At 34.1% G+C, this 24,420-nt stretch overlaps 1 protein-coding gene across 1 annotated transcript; it reads right to left on the bottom strand.

The window, feature by feature from the left end:
* Positions 1-249: 249 nt before the first annotated feature.
* On the bottom strand, positions 250-4,000 carry LOC110026190 (probable lysophospholipase BODYGUARD 3). The gene is given in 4 exon segments (XM_020727049.1): positions 250-619; positions 2,390-2,586; positions 3,053-3,631; positions 3,634-4,000. Coding segments are annotated over 4 exon segments (1,335 nt in total). The 5' UTR covers positions 3,862-4,000; the 3' UTR covers positions 250-288.
* Positions 4,001-24,420: the final 20,420 nt, after the last annotated feature.

Genomic DNA, 24,420 nt, shown 5'->3' on the forward strand with positions numbered 1-24,420 from the left:
AGCTCCAAATAATACAGAGGACCATATAGCTTTCTTTGTAGGCCCAAACCTCACATTAAATTGCTATCTATTTTTCAAGCTCGTATTAATGAGGAGAAATTGGGCCATGATTAATTTAAATCACCATAAATTTTCAAATTTTTAATACTTATTATGAGATGAATGTAATAAATAAATAATAATAATAATAATTTTTTTTATTATTATATTCATCTCAAAATAAATTAAAAATTTTAAAATTTACTTTGACCCAAACTATTTTTCTTCGCTATTAATTTCTACAGAACATCATTTCCCTCCTTTCGCATTCTTCCATATCTGCTCCAGCTCTGCCGCAAATGACTTCTGCCGACCGACGACCATTGTTATGTGATCCTTTCCTTTGAGGACCTTAAGATGTGCCCGCGGAACTCTTGATCGGACAGCGTAGCTGCAGTCCACGGGGACGAGTTCATCGTTTTCTCCGTGGAAGATGCTGACGTGGCATTTAAGTTGGTCCCTTAAGATATCGAGATCTCTGTTCATCTTCTCCATGTTGCCGCAAATCACGTTGTGGAGGGTGTGCCACGCTGCGTTGTGGGTGTGGCACATGAATCCTTCGATCAAAAACGTTCTAATCCTGTTCCATGTCGAGCAGATCAAATAATGAATTAGAAGGAGATAATTATTAGGAAATCTTGCATGCATATCACACGATTCTTGTGCATTTACATATATAGCACCTAAAGTTCGGTATTTATATTTATAACACTTTAAAGTGATAAAATTATGAATGAAAGGGTGTGTTTTATATTATTTTTAAATTTGTTATATAACACTTTAAAGTGATAAAATTATGAATGAAAGGGTATGTTTTATATTATTTTTAAATTAGTTATAGTTGATATCTTTGATGTGATGTTAATGATGATGTAAATATTAAATTTTGGAGTTAGATATATAAATATATGAGAATTTTGTTTATATATTTAAATGCCCCATCATTAAAAATGTTAAAAAAAATTCAAAACTAATATGTAGTTTTTTTTGGGCTCGATCGAAAGTATTTTAATCAAGCTATTATACTTCTAAAATAAAATCAAGTATTCTCATGTAAAAATGCTTTAACAATAAAACATATTTATAGAAAATGCTTGATGATAAATCATGTCCAAGAAGACGCAAGTAACGTCCGGATAAAGAATGTTTTATAGAAAATGCTTGATGATAAATCATGTCCAAGGAGACGCAAGTAACGTCCGGATAAAGAATGTGATTCATGTGAGCGGAAGAGAAAAAAAAAATTCTCAGCCCCTGTATCGCGTCCGTTGTCTGGATGCTGCTTGCGTCTAGACCCCGAATGCAAGATATTCTCACAAGATAGAAGATAATATTTTTTAGATAAACGACCTTTATACTATAATATTTTGAATGAGTATTTTATATATTTTAAGCAAATTTATTGTGTGTGGTGCTCCTTAATTTATTCCAATTTTTTTGCATTTTTTATAGAAAAGTTTTCTTGAGTACCAATTGTGCATGGCTAAGCTTGTCTTATTCACTGATAAAGAGGGCTTAAATGTTAATTAGTTGGACGGATATTTTTATCTGAAGGTACTTAAAGTGAGCCCCAAAGCAGCTTTCTCATGTCAAATGTAAATAGATCCAACGAACATTTTTAATGCTTATAATTACTTTCGTGTATTTATGAATTTTAAATTAATTAGACATACTTTTTTGCAAATCTATCTACAAAGTAAATCGAGTTGGTCAAATAACAGCTTAAGATTCACTCAAAATTATGCGTTCCAATCTAAGTATCGTGGCTTGATTTAAGCCAATGTTTTGATTTTCAAAATTTAAATCCAAGAAAAATTCAAAACAAAAACCAATTTGATTGAAATCCTTTCTTGTTCTATTGTTTTAGATGTATTGAGCTTAGAAAGAATGACTATTTCCCACCCAACTTAATTTTAACATCTACCCTTCATATAATTTTCAATTTCAAGATCATAATCTTATTGTAACCAATAATATAAGAAGTCTCTATGATTACTTTTTATGATAGTTTTAACTATGCAAAAAATTCAATGATTATTATCGAAAGAAATTTGACACATTCAATTAATGATGGAATTAAGATTTTAAAAATAGTCACAAGTATAGACACCCCTAGACAAAAATAAAGCCGAAGATGGAAATAATATAATTATTTGCTTCTGAAAATCATAACACCAAATCTATATAGAAGCCGAACAAGACTCCATTATCATATTTATGACTCAAATCAAATTTCATTAGAGCCAAGCTCTATATCAAATTTTTTATATAATACGTTTGCCCCCTCTCAAAAAAGAGTTAATTAGGGAGGGACATATCCTAACACAACCTTTAGCAAGTAGATGAATACCTGTTGAAGGTAAGGAGCCTGAAAATGTAGTTCCAAAGGCGATGCTGCCTGCAAATTACAAGACAAATTGTCCGACTCACATGCTCGTACCAGCACGCCATCGAAGCCGCGAACGCCATCGGCGGCCATACCCTTCTCGGCGCCACCTTCCTCATCACCGCTTGCTCTCCATTCCCTTCACATCCAGGAAAATATGGCTGCACAAGCACATCAAAAACCATGCTTATTAACAATCTCAATTAATATCATTGCACTAATCATGCAACTTAATTTAAGGCAGTGTCGGTGACCTCAAATGGATAGTAGTTGCTGGAGTGTCATTTTCAACAATTCAATTTTTTTAAAAAATGAAAAAAAAACTGACATATGGTATGATGCACCTCAAAAACGGGTTGTGAAATTAGAATATTGTTAAGAAATTGCATGTTAACGCACTCCAACGAACTATAATTCATTTTTGGAGGTTACAAATGTAAAGCATCGTAATCATGATTTCAATAATTTTTCTATTTATTATTGTTATTTTTTTAAAAAACTTAGGTAATATAGTATGATGTTTGCATTGCTCGGCCGGCAGGCCAACTGCTGTATTAATCTGTACATGTATATAAAAAAAAAATCAGATCTTTTAGTAGTTAATTAATTAAATAATTAATGAATCACCGGAGCAAGAAGTGTGAGCGAGAGGACGGAGTTCGGGTGTCGCGCGGCGAGCGCGAGCGCGAGGACGGACCCGAGCGAGTGCGCGACGATGTGGAAGCGCCGCACGCCGTATTGACGCAGAACCGACCGTTCGATCATCTCCACGTGCTCTCTCATCGTGTAAAGCGACTCATCGGGCTTAGGACTCCGGCCGAAACCCAGCAAATCAACAGCCAGAAGCCGATACCTCGACCTCGCCGCCTCCGAAAACTCCCCGAAAACCGTCTCCGTCCAAAACCTTGAAGAAGAGATGAATCCGTGAATAAAAATCACGTCTTCCTCGGGCGGCACTAGATTCCCTTCGGCCCGCACGTAGAGAGTTCGAGACAGGGGATCCCCGCTCGTGCTCCACGCGTTGCAGGTGTGGCAGTCGCAGTCCGACCAGCGCGGGGATGGACGAGGTTTCGCCTTGTGGCTGGGGATTTCTAGAATGGCTTGGGGCGGGATGTTGTGTATGGCGTATTTTTTGAAAATGATGGATGCTAAGTCGGATACGAAATAAGGACGGAAATGGAGGGTGTCGGAGATGGTGTCGAGCGGAGGACATTGCTTCTGCCGCCGCGACCGCCACCGCCGCCTTTAGCCACTATGTCGCCGGAAGAGGAGAAGGAGCAGTAGCACGGCTTCCACTCCCTTTCAACCATGAAGTCCACGAGCTTGTAGACGAGGCAGAGGAGGACGTCGAGGAGGTCGAGGATGCTGAACACAATTATGCTCACCGCAGTGTTGAGCGCCCTGGCGGCAACTGCGAGGAGGCCCATTCTCCCCATTGGCTTCAGTCTCCTCCCTTCTTTCTCTTATTATACCGGCTCGGGTTTGAGTGCGGTAAAAGAAGGGGAAGTGGATGGGAATTAGAAATATGCGTAGGTTCTTTGCGCTGTTCCGTGGCTCACGATTCCCTCGTTTCTTCTCGAGTCCTTTGCTTGCTTCTTATATTCACTTACGAAATCAGGCCAAAATTTTAAATTGGTTTATCCTCTTTGGGTGTGGCGAGTCAGATCTTTATTTTTGCCCTATAAATTATTATTATTATTATGAACAAATTCAGGCCAATGGACAATAGGCAACCTCCCAGTTGAAGTAAGTGCACATTATTTTTTTTATAAATTTAATTTTTAAATATTTTAAAAATAAAATTTAGGGTTAATAAGCATAGATTAAGATAACATATTTAAAGGAAAATATCAAATTTAAATGTTATAGGAGGAATTGTGTGAAGCAGACTGATGGATTTGAGCATAATGAGTTCCTAAATAATGAAGATTTTTGTTATTGTGATTTATTGGTAGTTATTATAATCATTATTTAGGAGGTACCGCTATGTAATTAAGAGGGAGCGATTAGATAGCTTTAGGAGGTACCGCAAGCCAATATTGATGAGCAGTGTATTTTGGTTGGTGTTCAAGTTTCTTGCAACTATCTTTTCTTTGCTTATGTAATTGTTTTTTTATCAAAGGTTCTGAATTTTATTAAATCCTTCTATTTGCACCTTTATCTCGTACGACCAATAGCATGGAGTTCGTCATAATTTATGTAACCAACCTACCTTTCTATCACAATGGAGGTCTGATGTTTATAATTAAAAATCATGTGAAGATAATACGTGAAAGAAATTATAAACTGCAGTGCAATAAATATAAAACAAAACAAAAAAAAGGAAATATAATGTAGAATAATAGAATAATATTTGCAGACCATAATACATTTTGTGTATACGCCACATTTTTTGATGTACTATATCTGTCCGTAGTGTATAATATGAATGTGTACATATTGATCATCATATTGCTTAGAATATTGTGGCTTGGACATCAAATTAGTTTGCTCTTTGAATTGTGGGAGTTGAAGTTGAACTGGAGACGCTATAGAATTTAACCTATTTTTGATGGTCCAAAGTCGCAGCTTAATATTTTAAAACCATAAGTTAGCAAAGTTTGGACGGCTTCACAGTAATTTTTTGGACATAGGCAAATCGCTTGTCGATAATTGGAAAAACAACTGATAAACCGACAACTTTTATCTCCTGACGGTTTGCCGACCGTCTACAACCCCATCAATGAGTAATTAAAAGTCAATCGTTTGTAAGCCGTCGGTGTCCATCTGTCATTACAACTGAGGGTTCGAAAATTGTCAGACCACAGAGAGTGTGACCAATGATAATGCATCGTTGAGCCGTCGGTGAATCTATAAAATATCGTAAAAAATTTATAGAACCAGAAAAAAATAAATATCCTTCTTCATCATTTCAAATTTTACACCTGCAATCGTAACATCAAACCCAATGCGAAATAAGACAACATAATTTTCCAATCCAATCATTTATTAAGCTAAAATAGTAGTAATTAACATAGAAAGGAAACACAAAAATAGAAAAACAACATTGAACCAACCAAAAATAATATATTTACAAAAAAATAAGTTGTTCTCTTAAACTGTTTCAAATGAACAAATATAAAAAAAAATTATAATCCTCGATAGTCTCCTCATCATCCTCCTCAAAATCATACATTGTCGGCTACTTGTCTCTCAGCTCTACCCGACACTAGAATGCATCTAACTCTTATTTCATTTTTAAGCTCCATCTCCGACCTCATCTAGGCAAGCTGGGCAGCAACTCTAGTTTGAATGTCTTGGTGAATCCGACAACCAGCCTACGATTCTCCTCCCCATGGGTGGTAGTAGTGGATGCCCTGAATGCGCTGGAAGAAGAATGAATGTTGTAGGCCTGTGCCTAAGACCCCAACCCGTAGACCCAATCTTTCTTCTTGCCTCCGACAACCTATCTCTACAACTCGTACTCCGACGGATCACGACCTGGGATCGTATGACCGCTTGTCTGCCGCGTTCAACTCTACTTTACCTTTAGGAAGGTCTCCTATAAAAATAAAAATTGTTACGGAAAGTTAAAAATTAAATAAAATTCAATATTTACATGAATTGTATGCTAATAGCCCTTATGAATTATCTAGTTCACTTGATATTTGTCTTCCATCGAGGCTCGATTCAACTGCCGCTTGTGGAGCGCGCGTATATTTAATTTAAAATAAAATATTAGACAGGACTGAGCGCTTGTCCCGACTCTAGAGTCTGTTAGTGCAATGAAATAGTTAACATATATTTAATTTAAAATAAGGTATAATACAAAAATTAACTCTTGCCAATCTCCTATTATACTTCATATGTGGGAGCGCCCACTAGTATACATGGAAGCTTCCATGTTCAGTAGTCAGGGCATTGATTTTATCTGGCTTGCTTGCTCTTACTCCAGTAATCCAAGGAATCGCAGGCCCTGAGTAGTAAGCCAAACACATCCTCATCGAGCCACAGAATAGACAACAAGGAAAGGAAAATCATAACTTTAAATAAACATATGACCATAATATTAAATGCAATATACAAACGACTGAAATTGAAAATACAAAACTACGTATTAAACCAAGGGGGAAATTTATGTCAGTCCCATAGGCTCGAGCTGATAAGTAGACGAAGTTGAAGCATAGCTAGTGACAGTGCTCGTATGGTAGGATGAGAGGTGATCAACTTTTTTTAGGAGTGTGACATCAACATTTTGTAATATAGCTAAGCTTTTCAAATGTCGATTAACAAATCGATAAAAACCTAAATGTTGGTGTTACAATTCTAAAAAAAAAGATGGCGAGCACTGAACATGCATCGTTGCACTTACATAAAAATAAAGAGCGTGGAAACTCTAACAACAAAATATCAAGGTTCTCTCATTTCATTTTGTTCATCAAAATCTTCAACCGAACGACTTAAAAAGGGGCAATCTTATATAAATATATTTTTTTTCTTATTTACACACAACATTCCAATCTTTAATATCAAAATAAGAAAAACATTATTATCACTTGTTAAAAGTAAAATACACCTTGCCATGCATAGATTAATGCAGCAATGCTATGTATGTAAATATAAAAGTTTAGATGTGAGATATGTAAATACATAATAATTGTGCGCCACTTATATAAATTTTCCTTAATATTAAGGTGTTAAATAGGAGAAACATCAGATTCAAGCCCTAAGCATGTATCAATCATATAAATAATTAAAAACATACAAAACCTAATAATTTTTTTTTTTAATGCCTATAAGAATAAATTCTTTTTATTTCTAAGTAATAAAAAAAATTATGTATCTAGTTATAATTTATTTCTTCAAAACATGTCAACATATTTCGCATCTCTTTTTCTCTGAACATTTCTTCTACTATTTCGTATAATCTTACCTTTCAATGCCAATCGAATATGTTCAAATTATTCCTTTTATATGACATGTGGTGTTTGCTTATATCGTTCTACCCACTTGTGTAATATAATAATTTATGCATAAGATATTTGCTTACTATATATGTTTATACGAATAAAAATTTATATTATTTTCTTTGTTCCTTATATTATTTAATTAATAATATTATCACACAAGAAGTTTAAAATCTACAAAATAAGTCTTTTATTGAATTTAATAATAAATAATACACAAATTGCTTTATTATCCAATGCATTAATATATATAATACAAATTATTTCATATTATTACTATTATCATATAATTTTCATATTCTGTATTTGTTTCTGAGCTCTATATATATAATAATAATATGGGTAACAATTTATTTATATTAATAATTTCACGTAATATTGTGGTCCTGCATCCACAAAATATTTAAACATTGGTTTGTTCAATATAAATTAAAACTAATTTGCTAATTAGTTATACTGATTCAAACCCACTTTTAGTTTTAAGACTAATCTATCATTAATAAACAAGTCAAGCAAAATCAACATGTTTTTATTAATACTATTGAAAAAGAATGACGTAAATTGATGGGAACTAAATATAATAAATTTGACATAAAATAAAGTAGTGCACATCTATGGCCTGCAGATTCAGATTAGTCATTTGTTCACTGCGTCCGGCCGTCCGCACATGTGGAATGACCAAGCGCTGGGCGACAACTTGGTATGACCGAGGGCCACGTCAACATGTATGCCAAGCTACATGCAGGCGACAAACAAACGTAATATTTTCTCATGATCTACTCAAAGGAGTCACCCACGGATAACCAGATCGGGCTGAACATAATTCAACGCATAAACTTGTACAAGGGATGACCAATGCCACACACCCATTAATTCGGTAGGGCGAAGAAGGCGCAGGCAGACCATGCAAATATCAGCTTGCCTTGGCTTAGATTGCCCATAATCTTTATAATATTTCAATAGGGGGGTCCGTAATATCCAAAAGTAGATTATATTACGGAATAAATTACATGTTTTTTTATGAAAGTTTTAATATGTTTACTAAGATATATTTTCTTGATATTTTGATTTTTAGAGTATTTTAAAATAATATGCTAAAACAAAAAAACAAAGAAAATATCTTAAAAACATAAAAGCTAAGATTTTAACCTACAAACTTGAAATTTTTTTTATGAAATAGTTATAGGCTTGATTTATGAATTGTGCTCAACACATTATAGAACATGATGAAGTTTAGTTACCATGGCTTTTCCTTACTTTTATGAGAACATTAAGTATACAAATAGAAGGTTGGCTATTTAATTAAAATTTCTTTAAAAAATTTGCATTTACGGATACAAACTAATTTTCTTGTGAAGTGTTTGATACTCGCTTGCATATTATTGCAAGGTGCACATAAAATCACTTTTTTTATAATATTTTTAATACATCTTATTTCACAGATGATATGACTTGAAGCCTTTAATACCAAAAGTACTATTTCATATTACACATCACGAATGAGATTGACCACAGTGATTTTAGCGTAGAATCCTTTTTTTTTTTATGAAAAAATTAATCTGTGTCATCTTGAAAGAAAGAGTAAGAATATTCTCATATTGCAATGAAAGAGAATAAAAAATTAGATCGATGCCACTCTCTTAAGAGTTCTGCCATCCACACGAGAGAGTTGACCACATAATAGCAAACTCAATAGTGTTGGAAAGACTTTGATAGATGAGAATTCTCAACCACCTTTGGACTTTAGCAAATAAAGAAATCAATGTTTTAGATAATGACAAATAAAATTTTAAAAACCACTATGGTGAGGAAGGAAATTTTCCTCTCTTGCTCAGCCACTGCTACCACAATCACCTGAACTCTAACATACTCACTAGCCTTAGCACAATCAATGAGAGTAACACTCCTTACCAATCCTTCAAATGAAGCATTGCCTAAATAAGAGATGTGATTAACAAGTTTTTTTCTCATAGATGTCATTGGTAATAAATGTATCACTATAATTATAGCAATAACATAAATAATAAGAAAATAATAAATCATTTCAAGTAAAATTTAGAAATATCTCGATCACTGAAGCAACATATCACCTAACTTATCTTTCTGAAGGCAAAAATCTTATAGATATATCCAAAAAGCCCTCTAGGATAATCTCTCAATGGAGTTGTAAATTGCCCCTAAGGTAGAAATATTATATGTGTTGCCAAAGTGCACCTAGGATCATTTCTTAACGAAGGTACATATTCCCCATGGAAGTTAGCAATGCACTAAGATGCCATCCTTGGGGCAATAACTAGTGCTCTATGACAAAACAATGCACTACTCACTAGTAAGAGATCTAATGCACCAAAAATAATAAATGATAACTGTACTATCATATAGAAATTTTATTATATCCCCAAAATCTTTATTACACTCACACAAAAATAAACAAAGAATCTGTCTACTGTTAGTGTCACTCTATTTATTATCGCTGCCATTAAACTCTGAATTGGACGGTTGTGCCAAAGCTTCAAACTTGCCTTTGGCTGTGAACCAAGAGGGTAAGATTCCACAACTTACCCTAGTATCAAGATAAAGTTAAACCTAAACAACAAACTTAGTCACCAAACCTTACCGTTATTGATCAATGCGTTAAAATATTAAAAGAACTCCCCCTATCGACTTTGACCACAACATCTACCCCATGAATAGATAAACTCGTAATCTAAATCAAGAACATAATGAAAAGCATTCATAACTTCTTTTTTTCTTGTCGTAGATGCACAATGAGCTATAAATAGACTGGGCTCATTTCTCTACAACTCATTTTGAGCTCAACAAATTGAGATCTACATTGACCTCGCAAGGGCAGGCTGTTTGGAGACACTTCTTTATGTGGCTCCAACTATGTGATTAAATTGCCAAGCTATCACATTCACCCTCATCATGAAAAAATGAAATGTATGTGAGGGAATTCCCTTCATCTCCTTCGAGAGCATCTATGAGAAAATTGTGCACCTGACCTCAATTGCCAAAAGTGAAACAACTATTGAGGAGGAAACTCAATACATTGCCATGTCCATTTTTACCCACTTATGATTCAAATTGACTAATATAGTTTGTGTGTGATGTGTTGCATGTCTTAGAGGCACCAATTTCATTGACATGGGGGCAAACTATTCAGTAAAGATCACAGACATGAGCATCCCCATCACCTCGCCCATTATGTCCACCCAACCCCGAGATGAACTCAAACACGTCCTCACTTTTACTCACCCACATAAGAAAATTGTAGTTAGTCTCCTAAAAGTCACTAGAATTGGACTCCTCATTATCACTTAAATGAATTTAGAAGACGGGTGTTAACATGGGACTACCTTCACCACGCTCTCTCATAACTCTAAGTGACCCCTCATTATGGATGACCTAACCTCAAGGTAAGTGAAGGAAATGTAAAGCCAAGTATATCATCAAAAGATGAGTAGCAACATACCCATCAAAAGCAGGCCAAACCAATTTGTTGACTCACAAAGAAGGATGCTGCAAAGAATATCCAAGTTGATATACTTCTAAATCTCAAGCACAACCATTTCCAAAGTGTAAAAGTGTACCATCTTTGCAATTTAAAGGGTTGGCACTTAAAGCTATTCCTTTATAAATTGTGCCGACACAAGAGGGATTGGCTATCCCTTAATGAAAGTCATAAAAGATACCATTCTTTCCACAAACAGATCTTGCTCTTAGAACCTATCATCTTCAAATATAGGAGGATAATATCAAAAACCATTCTATATACTCCATTATTAAAAATACATGGTTAAATAGGGTGATAAACCGATGAATTTTTTTCCTTCCACTTGGACAAAACTATATTTATGAAGTTGGCATAAAATTTGAGAAGAATCTGAATAAAGAGAAAAAGCAAAGACCAAATAAAATTAATTCTTGAACCAATTGCTTGCCATCCCTAGGAGCTTGTTACTTGTTGCATCTATTGAATTTGAACTTTAGTTGAAGGAGTTTTCTGTTCTTCCATGATAGGTTGTTGAGGATATCCATCTTAAATTTTAAGAATATCTCATTGCAAGATGAGAGCAAAGAGCCCATGATCGGCTTAAGGAAAGGTTAAGTGAAAAAAAGAGAGGAGAAAGAAAATAGATTCTATTAATAGTGCGAATAAAGTCTGCTATCTTTAAAAAATCAACACTTATAGAGAAAAATGGGTGATAAGTGAGGGAGATGGCTAGCTGACACACTATCTACCACCACCCTCATAATGCCACATCTTTTCTAACTTTTGAATTTCTTCCTCTTTATTTTACAAAAAATATTCCATGAAACAAAAATCAATCTCCTAGTCACATTATTTCATATTCTAAATGTGGAGAAGCAAGCTCAATATAGTAATCGACACAATAACTAGTGGAGTGAGTCCCTTGATGCACAACAAAAGCATTCTAGCTTATAAGAATAATTCTTTATACGCCCATTTTTATATTTATGCATTATTTTTGCAAAAAGGCTCATGCACCTACGCTTGATTCTCGAGTGGCAAGAAATAAATTCTAGGGCAACATAAAGTGGATTAACGCTAATTGATTCATCTATCCTCAGGTTCAACACTGCTTGGAATATGTGTAGCCCAAGTTTACATCAAATGAAACCCACAAATTTAGTGATGAATTTTCATAGACCCGCAAGCGGCGTGATGAGCTCCCCCCATACTTCTGCAAGGTGACTACTTTGATCTTTAGATTTATAATAATTGCTCTAGAAGAAGCCTTCTAATGAGCACCTTAAATCCACATCTGAGATTAGATTTGGGGATAAGGCACCAACACTAAATCCACCTTCGAGATTAGATTTGGGGATAGACATCCTCAATCCACCTTTGAGATTAGATTTGGTGGTAAGGCGCCAACCCCTAAGGAACTCCTCTTTGAAAGATTTGACTGCTCCTATAAAAGTTTTCCCTTGAAAAACCTCACAATGAGTTTGGTATTTTTGTCAATCTCAGCAAAATCAACCTCGACTAGATAAATTGTAGGTGTAGTAACTTTTTTGGTGTCTAAGTGGAAGGAGAGCTACTCGCTATATCAGGGCAAAGACCCGAGATTTGCCCACTTCTTCCTTATCCAGCACTGCATCTTGACTGGTCTATTTGTTTATGGATATCTCTTCCCCAAATACATCACTCATAATTGTGAAAGCTAGAAGGAAACACCTCTTGTTAGTAAAATTCAATTTAAATAAAAATAGTATATAAATCTTCTTATTAGAGCTATTGAAATGGGCTTATGCCACTAGCATAATCCTTTGCAAGAAGCAATTAGATGCTTGAGCCCTTAATCTAGATAAGCCTTGTTGTCGATCCAATGGCCATTGCAATTAACCCTTTTATATGGTGAATGTTTGTTGAAACTTCCTTGACACACACCTTCTCTATTTCCTCTTCTTGGAATTATCTCGCCTTTTTCCCTTAATGTAGAGGATGACAATTAAGTTATTATTAATGATGTTGAACTTCTTCATCTTGATTTCCATTGCCCTAGAAAGTTGTGAAATCTCAAAGCACAAGCACTGACTAGGAAAGAAAAAAAATAGATGAAACATGATCGATGCATACCAATTCATAGGATACTAAAAGATACTATCAAAAAAAAATATAACATGTCTATCATGAATCATATTAATGATGTATTAACAATGATTTTTAAGATTAGTCATTTTCTTACTTCTTTCCAAATAACTTTAAAAAATAATGACATAATCAAAGAAATAAATATGTACATCCATATGACCAGTGAGTTCGGATTGGCCTTGCCAACACTTGACCGGAACATCAGATCTGCACAAAGAAGCCACTCAAAGATAACCAATTCAGACTAACTTCAGTTTGACTTGAGAAAAACTCCCAAGCCAAATAGTAGTTTAGGGGACGTGCACCCATCAGTTTGGTAGGGAAAACTGAGCAGAGGCAACCTAGGTTTCTTGTAGCTTGCCTCCACAAAGATTGCCTAGAAATAGGGGCATCAGGTTTGTAGGTCATGTTTAAGTTTGACCCAAAATTGACTCGACTTGAAATTGCTTAACCAGACCTGAATATTAAACATGTCAGAAAATCCCACCCAAATTGAACCCATCTTCAACTCGTCTACTCAAACTCAACCCATACAACCCATTTAACATAAGACATGATATTTATTTGTGTTTATTTCGAGTCAATTTTGAGTTGATGAGTCAACATGAACTCCACCCGAAAGATTAACCGTGTTAGGATTCTTAACCTAAATCGAAATTTTTCAGAACAACTCAAATCCAGACATCACGAGTCAAGTTGAAGTTGATGAGTCAACATGAACTCCACCCGAAAGATTAACCGTGTTAGGATTCTTAACCTAAATCGAAATTTTTCAGAACAACTCAAATCCAGACATCACGAGTCAAGTTGAAGTACAATAGGTATTCCAAGTTAATTTTTGAGGACTGTAGAACCTAATGCAAGTTCTAAGGAGCGCAAAAACTCACATTACGAGCAGGCTAACTATTAAGAGGTGGCATACACAAATACTAATTAAAAAGTGATCAAAATTGCATCAGAAAACACAAAAGACACATAAAAATAAATTCAATAATTTTAAGTATAAAAGTATTTAATATTCGAATGGCTAACCTCATATTTGTACCCAAATAAATGTAGATCTTTCTTTAAAATCTTGTTTTTCATGTTTCCTTCCCTTAAGATTTGATAATCTAAAAGTAAAATGTAGGCGAGAGAAAATTAAGATTAATTACAAACCTAATAAAACTTGAAAGCCACAACCACGACATTTTCTCTACATTCTTCTTATAATATCAAATATCACTATCCAAGGAAAGCCACAACCACGACATTTTCTCTACATTCTTCTTATAATATCAAATATTACTATCCAAGGAGGAGGATAAAATAAAATATTACATTACTATAAAGTACTGCTCTATTTTAATCTCACAACTTTATCTATATAAATTAGTCACATTCTTTTGTATAATAACTCAAATAATTTTAAATAAATATTAGCTTTATACAAAAAATAACAATGTTCTCCTAAACATATATTACAATTTTAAATAAAAAAATAAAATAGCTTTCATATTTCTTTCTTCCACCAAATCATTCATGAAAAAGAATGCAATGCAGTCTAAAAAGAATAGGTTATTTAAAAATGCGGCCGGTTCGACCGTGATTTTCACTGGTCCAATATTCGGTTATTTATGGCATTCGGATCGGCTGCCCTACCGCTTCACGGTCCAACCGGTCTGGTTGTACCAACCTTGGTATAAACACATAGGAATTGTGGGGTAAGCATGTGAATTTTACTTTTCTTATTAACTGATTTTAGTTTTCGTTAAGTTAATAAATCATTAGAAGAATACCCATTACATCCTAGACGGCAAGGTGTAGCGTGGTGGATGGGCGATTTTACTTTTATCTTATTTTTGCATTTTATTAAATAGATGATTTCGGGGAAAAAACCTAGTCTTAGCATTTTTAAAATTTTTCTGTAGTTGGAAATAATATGAAGAATATTAAACATAGGGATTTTAAACATGCAAGAAGGTTTGCGGTGATAGAGTAATAATTTATCGTTTCAATGTAATACTAGAATCCATCACACATACTTATAAAAGAAGAGTGGCGAGAGGACACCTTGACTTTAAAGTGAAAACACCTGAAATAAGGAAAAAAACTATGGTCATAGTCTAATTGAAATAATTCACTATATAATGTTGAGTAGACATGTTCAATCTTCTCCTGATTGAGAGACTTTAAAGTGAAAACACCTGAAATAAGGAAAAAAATTATGGTCATAGCCTAATTGAAATAATTCACTATATAATGTTGATTAGACATGTTCAATCTTCTCCTGATTGAGAGAAGATAAAATTACAAAATTGTTGCAAAATAGTATTTCAACAATAATAGTTGTAACAGGCTGCAAATTTTGTAGTCAATTGTTATGGAAGCAGTAGTCTGCCATGAATGTTGTAGATAATGACTATAACACCTGCTTGCTATAGAGTCCGCAGTTCAAAGTTGTGGTTGTAACTAGCTATATAGTTCGCAGGCGGGAGCTTGGAGAATCGTTTGGCAACAACGACAATAGTTGGGAGCTATGATAGTGTTCCTAAGCCACATAGGCCAAAGTTGAGAGTTGTTTGAGCTGTGAGTAATATAAGTCGTATGTTGTCACAAATGCCATAGAGGGGAGTTGTAAAAAATTCGTAAGCTGCAAAGGCTATAATTGAGAGCAACATGAGCTATGAGTCATGCAGGTCATAGTTGGGCACACAAGACGTAGTGGTGAGTTGTGATAATATCTGTAGACAACATACGCCATAGATGGGGGCTGCATGAGCTGCGAGCCACTTAAACCATAGATGGTCATATTGACCATAGTGGTAAGCTGTGATAATGCTTGTAGGCTGCAATGGCCAATAATAGAAGTTGCATGAGCTGTGAGCCACTTAGGTCGTAGTAGTGAGTTGAGATAACGTCGGTATACTACAGATACCAGAGTTGAAAATGTATGAGCTGTGGACCACATAGGCTAGAGTTGATCACATATGATGTAGTAGTGAACTGTGAGTCATACAGGTCATAGTTGGGCACACAAGCCGAAGTGGTGAGCTGTGATAATATCTGTAGAAAGCATAGGCGACAAATGGGGGCAGCATGAGCTGTGACCCACTTAGACTGTAGATGGTCATATCGGTCGTAATGGTAAGCTGCGATAATGATTGTAGCCTGCAGTGGTCGGAGTTAGAAGTTGCATGGCTGTGAGCCACCTAGGCCGTAGTGATGAGTTGAGATAATGTCTGTATACTGCAGATACCGGAGTTGAAAATGTACGAGTTGTGGACCACATAGGCCATAGTTGGTCATATAGGATGTAGTAGTGAGATGTGAGGAGAGAACTTGAAGAGTCCCGATAAATTCACTATATCCTGAGTATAGTGATTATAAGTAGTTGTAGCGAGGTGCATTGTTATACCATCTTAGGGGAGTGTCGTTACAACGTCTTCAGAAAGCATCAATGCAATGTATGCGGGGAACGTGATTGCACCATAAGTGGGGAACGTTGTTGCACCACATTCGAGTAAGTGTTACATCATCTTCAGGGTTCATCGTTACACCGTCTTCAAGGTGAGTCGTTGCACCGTTTGTGGGACGTGTTGTTGTCTTATTTTCAGGCTGCATTGTTACATTGTCTTTAGCATGCGTTGTTACACCATCTTCGAGGTGCGTTTTACACCTTCTTCAGGATGCATCGTTGTACATATGTGGGGCATGTCATTGCACTATAAATATTTGGTGTACGTCGTTGCATCATATTCAGAGTGCTTTTTTACATTATCTTTTGGGTGGATCATTACACCATCTTTGGTGCACGCCATTACATTGTATTCAAAATGCATTATTTCACCGTGTTCAAGAGAATGCACTGCTTCTTAGGCTGCTTTGTTTCTCTGTATCGTACGTCATGTCTCAATAAGGGGATTTTTTGCATCAAGCAGGAACGACCGACGACTACTAGTGGTCGATAGTGGTTGGAGGCTGTGGGAGCGGGAAACTTTCATCATAAGGTCTTTGGTTCACAACCACACCAGAATTCGACTCATTCTTCTCATGGTCTAAATTTAACTCCAGGTCCAGTTCTTTCTATTCTTTCACGAAAGGAGTCAGACTCTATTTATAGAGTCAGACTCTATTTATAGAGTCAGAGAGAGGTCTCCCTGCAAATAAAATAAGTAATCAGAACCACTCCATCGAACGACCAAGAGAGATTCCCACTATCAAATTGTGTTTTACGGACATTTGAATGTTTAAACGTTTTTAGAATTGAGTGATCTTGAGCTCGTTGAATTCATTTCATCGAGATTCTCGATTTGATTATAAGCTCGTTAGATTTGAAATATGTTTGACATTCGAAATAACCATATGAAGTTTCCAAAAGTTGTTTAATGGCTTGATCTGGCCTTGATTTGACGGAGATTGAATCAATCTTGTTGTCATCAAGTTAATCTCGTTGAGCTGGCTAGTTTGACTGTAAGTTTGTTGAACTTGTAGCTTTGAATGATTTTTAATTTAAATTTGAATGTTTTTCGTTGCCTCCATATGCCCGCCGAACGATAAAAATTGTTGGCGACGTATCAAATACATAACATTTCATTTCTATATATTTATATAACACCCAAATTTTAATTTTTACATACAAGCCACTTTACCAGCAAAAAGCCTATTTCATTTTTGGGAGTTAAAATGAAACAATTTGGATGGTATAAATGTAAAACGCAAAGTTTAGTTGTTGGAAATATAAATAGTGCTGTTGCGGCATTGTTTAAGAGCGGCTAAAAATTCACATGTCAAAATGGTCATTTTTAGGGTTAGAAGTAAATCACAAAGGGTGGATGCCCATTAATTTTCTGTTAGATGTTAAGGTGGGTGGCTGGTGCCTTTGATTATTATTATTATTTTTTAATGAATCGCTTTTTTTTGTTGGACTGTGAAGTCTAATATAAATATCAGATTTCGAAGTACTCAAAAGAACAAGTTTATGATTTTCAATTTTTTTATGCATTAAATGAACCAAAAAATTTATAAAATTTAAGTTAAAAGTAACCATCTCATAATTGTTGACTTTATTTTTAATCAATTTCTCATTCAATTGCAATCTTTAAAGAAAAATTTAGAATAAATCATATAAAGTGGAAATCAAATATAACTATTTTCAATTAAATATAAAATTGGACCGAAATAGTGAGAGAATATTTCAAATTTATCATTTTTATGATAAAAAAATTATCATTTTCTCTACATATTATTGTAGTACTTGAAATTTCATGTTATAGGTTACATTTTATTCATTATTAATGCATAGATAGCTTTTAATAAATTTTAATGGCTATCAAACAACTTTTTACATAAAGTTTTGCATGATGAGCTTTTGTGTATGAAAAAACATGGAAGTTGGTCTCACATAAATTTTTTTCGTCGGAGTGTCGTTTTACAAAACGGACTTCGTGAATGCATCTGAAAAGTCAAAACATTTTAAATGAGCTGCTTCATATCCAAATCAGACCTTATTTTGGGCTCATTTAACTTAGAATAATTTAGACAATAATTAGAATATTTTGGGTCATAATTATGAATTTGCTATTAAAATGAACTCAAATCAACTCTAAACTCAAATATAGTCAATTTGAGCTAAAAACATAAAGATTGACTCATTTGAAGCTCTTTTGAATTTTCATAAAGAATCTCAATTTTCTCTCTTAGGATGGGGCCACACTATGACATCAATTTCTTTGACATAGAGACCACTTCAATCAAAACTATTTATATCATTGAATTTCTTGAATTTTTATCTTCCAAATGAGCTAGGGCTGTGACTTTAAACGTAACTACCTTATCTTCCAAATGAGCTAGGGTTGTGACTTTAAACGTAACTACCAAATTTCTCCTTGGGCGCACTTGCACCTAGAGGTGCACCCAACACCTTGGGCACAACTGCACCAGCCTTGTAGCCGGTCAAGTTAGCGCCAAGGTGCCCCATCCCACTTCTCCGGGGTTGTTCCGACTCAGCTTTGTTAAAACCCATTCATCTTCACAAGCTTGATATTTTTTCAAATATTAGCGAGGTCACAAAGAAATTGCAGTCCTCAATTTCTGTATTTAGAAAGAAAATTCTATATACAAAGGTTATGCCATTTATGTGTCTATCCAAAGCATCGTTAGGAAAGGGACCACCACCGACCCTAGCCACCCGTCCGTGATTTGTCTAATGTGTTAAGGAAAGGGTGTGAGGTGGAATGAGCAGCTTCACCCAGTCGAGCTATGACTAACGAAACATTGACATCTTATGAGAAGATATCTTTTGAGCAATGTGAAAGTTCTCATGTGCCTGACCCCCGAGCATCATTTAGTGGTAGTAGCAGGATATGGGCCAGTGCTTCAACTATTATATTGATTATCACCAGTGCCAGTATGAGTACCAAACATACTTCAACTCGGGCACTGGTGTACATGTTTCAACACTGCTAGCTGGGCACGGGACCGAGTCTAGTTCAATTTTCTACTCCACCACACTTTAGATGGTACAAGGAGACGAATATCGCTGTCCGGCTATTGTCATCAAACTACCCTCATCAAAATTGTCACCCTCACCAATTGACCATTGTTATGGACTATTATTACCAGTCAATTTTCTACTCCACCACACTTTAGATGGTACAAAGAGACGAATATCACTGTCCGACTATTATCATCAAACTACCCTCGTCAAAATTGTCACCCTCACCGATTGACCATTGTTATGGACTATTATTACCAGTTGCTTTTCTTATTCTATAATATCCTTTTCCCCATCGGTAAAGAATAGTGGACTTTCCTAACTTCATATGGAGTTGACTACTGGGTTTTTTATGTGTAAAAACCTGGCCCCTTTCGAAAACTCTTTTTAGCGGCATTTACTCATATACTACCAAATTCCCATGCCATATACTACCAAATTCTCATGTATTTACATATCCAACACCTAAACTTTATGTAATTCTTTTTTTTTTTAACCTACATGTGCACATTAATTTAATAAAAACTAAAATAATGTTAATATCTTACTTTATAACTATAAATATCCATAATTTTAATCAAAACCGAGTTAAGAAAAATTCCCAGCTTACCTTTCTATTATTTTATTACTGGTTGGACTATTTTTACACCACGGCATATATTTGCGCCGCCTGCGACAATGACCCACCGAGCACTTTTGGAACAAAAAGAAATCTTAGAACTCTCATATGGACAATAAGCATTTTAACTTTTTTTATGCCGGCAGGCCATACATAATACAAATAAATGAATTATTCCACCAGCCTATAAACTAATTTATAGGTATAAACCAAACACATTATAATACCACTTTAATAAAAATTATTTATGAGTCTATCGAACTTTATAAATTTTCTATGAAACTAAAAAGGGTTGTTAGTTTGGTTTAATAGAGGCAAGCTGTTTCACCAGCCTATAAACTAATTTATAGGTATAAACCAAGCACATTATAACACCACGTTAATAAAAATTATTTATGAGTCTATCAAACTTTATAAATTTTTTAAGAAACTAAAAAGAGTTGTTAGTTTGGTTTAATAGAGGCAAGCTGTTGAGTACTTGATGAATTTGTGCTGATTAGTTTTGTACACTCATATATGGCTTATGGGCCGGATTGAAATCAAGTTGTTTGGAAGAGGAGAGTTGTCGATTCAAGAAATGCTCATAACTTGCCGGCTGATTTGTTTGTCTGGACCATGTAAGACCTGTTAAGCCCTACTCGGCTCTAAGGAAGATAGTGCTACATTCCTACAAATGAGCCCGCTCATGCTAACTTAATTGGTTTGCCATCTTCTCTTGTCTAAATTAGCAAACATTTTCGTAGGATAGTGGCATTACCTATAGTATGCTTCTAGTTGATTAGCAACAAGTGATCATCCATGATTTTCACCAAAGATTTAAGATATTTTTTTTTTCTTGTAAAGAAGGTTAGATGCACTTTGTAATTATTTAAAAAAGTTATTAAGATCTATCATATATTTTTTGTAACAACATATATCTGGTCTAAACCTATAGGATAGGAGATTGAAGGGGAGGCTAAAAATCTGAATGATTGGTACTTGAATCTTGTACCACTCGATAAGTACAACAAAGCATTCTCAAGCTCTCTCTTTCTTCCAAATTTTTTTTTGTTATACCTTATGAATGTATTATATATAAGATCATGTCTCCTGCAAATGGATGTAATTGGATTCAATGTTCTCTAAGTTGAATAGAATGTGGATTGATGCCACAAATCAACTATAGAGTGACTTGTCCAAGGTGAATCGATCAATAAAGATCACCAAAATTATGTTACTGCTAGATAGTAGATGAGGATGGAGAAGGCTTGATGATTCAAGGAGTCATGAAGCAAGTCCCTATGGCCCTCTTGAGTGTAGATGCATTTGAGGGGCAATTGGACTTGCTAGGCATAGAAACTAAGTAAGCCTAAGTGTGTGTACTCATTCAATCTAATGACAATTGAAACCTACAACCTTGACAATGAAGAGGAATCCTTCCAAACTCGTGAGATAAAGAGAGGAAAATATAGATAACAAATGTGTTCTCTTGGAGGACTGTGGAGGTAATACACTTAAAGAAGTAAGAAATCTTTCACCTTAAATTTTACAGAAGAAGGAAAAATGTCACAAACTGCATGACTTACATTGAATCAACCACCTTTCAAAATGTTCACGACTTTCTATAATACAAACAACTCTTTTGTTGATTTAGGAGGTTGTTCATAGACTAATTTTCCAACCTGCAAAAGACTCTACAAATTTTATAAGCTTTACTGAAGATGGGGTAAGATTTGTTAAATCATTTAGATACTTTATAATGAGTGTTTAAGAAAAGAATTTAGAAGTAAAAGAATTAGCCAATAAAAGCCATGATTACACAAAGAAAGAGATAAGGAAACTTCTGCTACACTTGTTCATAAGCCGAAGAAATTGGCCCAGTGTTTTGAATTTTGCTAAGAATCATTTAACACCAAGGAATATAATAAATGGATATCCTTATAGGATAAAACTTGTAGCAAGTACCCAAAGATAAGAAGAATCATTAATTAGGGATATCAAGGATGGAAAGGATGTTGTATTTCTTACATAAACTTTACCAATGGCTATTACAGTTGAAAAAGTGATTACACATGGAGCACCAACTTGAAAAAAAATAGTTAAAACCTAATTTACAATAGAATTTATTAATCAAAATTTTATGTTGCATTTTTACTACTACTTATCTATGGAGGATAATTATGTTGTTCGTTTTCCCTGTTTTATGATCTTGACCATTATCCATTTTGGTTGTTTATGCTTGCTATATCATTGGTTTGCAAATTAGCTCTATTGCATATTATTACTCCTTTATTGAAAATAATCCTTGTCCTTAAGATGAAATCATGGATATGAAGCCTTTAAGTCATCTAAGAATATCATGGAAGCATCTTCTTCGGACATTCCTTTAAAGTGAACCAACACTAGCTTGGAAGGTTGTCCATTGTGTAATATTAGGCTACGTTTAAGGCAAAATAATAGTTTAACATCAAATATTGCCCTTCGTAGTTGTATCATAACTCAATCTTGTTGCTTAAGTGTATTATTAACAGCTTCAATTTGAGAACTATTAGAATCAAATGGAACTATGAGAGGAGCTCTATCATGTATGATCTAAAATGGTGAGAAACTTAAAGCAATATGCTTAGCAATATTATAAGAGTATTTATTCCATGGTAAATTTTGTGCCATTATGATGAAGAATTCATTATAAATCATCGTAAGTATTATTCTCAACCCTGGTAAATTACTTAAGTTTGTCCATCTGATTCTGGATGGTAGGACCTATTATGGTTTAATATTGCTCCGCTAAATTGGAACAATTTAATTCAAAAAAAGTTACTCATAAAAATTAGATCAAGGTTGAATATTATGACTCATCGTTTAACATGTAATTTTCATATCTCTAAATCGAATAGTGTACCCATTGATAAGGCTAAAAAATTAGCTTCGAGAGTTGAAAAAGTTCACATATTTGAAAAGGCAACCGATCATGACTAATATCACTTTTTGCCTTGAGATTTTAGCAAGCCTATGATTTAATTCATAAAAAAATATTTCCAAACCCTTATTAGAATTGATAATGAGTAAAGTAGGCTTGAAATTGATTATCATATTTAGTCTATTAACAAGATGACAAATAAGAACATATTGTAGATTATATTATTCATTTTCGATAAAAAAATTGTAGTGTAATTCGAGTAGTAGTTCATATTATCCCTCCATTATAACCAGTAGATGATGAATGAAATTCTCTAAGAATGTTAAGTATTGGTTAGGAAGTAAAAGATAAAACTCGATCAATTCATTTCTAAAAAGGTTATGAGGATGATTAATTGGTGTATTCATGGTGTTTTTACATAATTATTCATTTCCTCCTTTTTTTTTTGCAATTTATTTAATAATATAGTTGTTGTTTTATTTTGATTTAAAGAGTGGAATTCAACTCCTTATGTCTGAATTATCTTAGATGATAAATTTACATCATGTAAGTTGCTTGTCTGACAATAGATCAGCTACTTGATTTGAAGTTTCTAGATTATATCCAATTTTTTAATTAAAACCCAATTGCTTCACCAAAAATTATTGTTATTCTAAAGTTTGAACAACTAGTTGCATCAATTCTTTTTTAATTTTTTGATCAATTTTGATAATAAATTAACGTCCTAGTAAATATTATCATCAATTCCCTATTTTCTCAGAAATAACTTATAACTCATGTGCAAATGTCAAAGGTTTTTTGCTTAGTTGGTAATAAATATGTGATTCAAAAGACAAAGGATTTGAATTTTATATCAAGATCATGCCAATTGCTAAGTATGAAACATTTGTTTCTATAATAAATGTTATGAAATTTTTTGCTTGTTTGAGATCCATAAATGATGTTTGAGCATTTCCTATTCATATAAAATGAGCTTTTGCTAACAAGAAATTTTGTGGTGCTGCAATCGTAGCATAATTATAGATAAAACTTTTACAAACTCTATTAAATTAAGAAAGCATCTTAGTAATTTAATTAGGTTTTATATTTGTTTAATTATTTTTTATATTGCTCATTATTGTACTCTTCAATTTTTTCTAGTTCTAACTCTATAGCTTTTTCCAAAAATTATCTGGCCCAGAAAATCTAATTGTTGTTTGGCAAAAACATATTTGAAAGGCATCTAGAGCAAAACATTTGATTGTAGTAAGTACAAAATTTTTTGGAGATGATCCACATGCTCTTCCAATGACTTACTATATATATGAAAATATCATTAAAAAATAGCATTATAATGTCACAAAAAGGTATGAGTATGCTATTCGTTATGACTTACGATGTTGCTAGTGTATTTGCTAGTTTGAATGACATAATAATGAGTTTATAGGGACCCT

The sequence above is a fragment of the Phalaenopsis equestris genome, unplaced genomic scaffold, assembly GCF_001263595.1.
Source record: "Phalaenopsis equestris unplaced genomic scaffold, ASM126359v1 Scaffold000357, whole genome shotgun sequence".
Taxonomy (NCBI): Eukaryota; Viridiplantae; Streptophyta; class Magnoliopsida; order Asparagales; family Orchidaceae; genus Phalaenopsis; species Phalaenopsis equestris.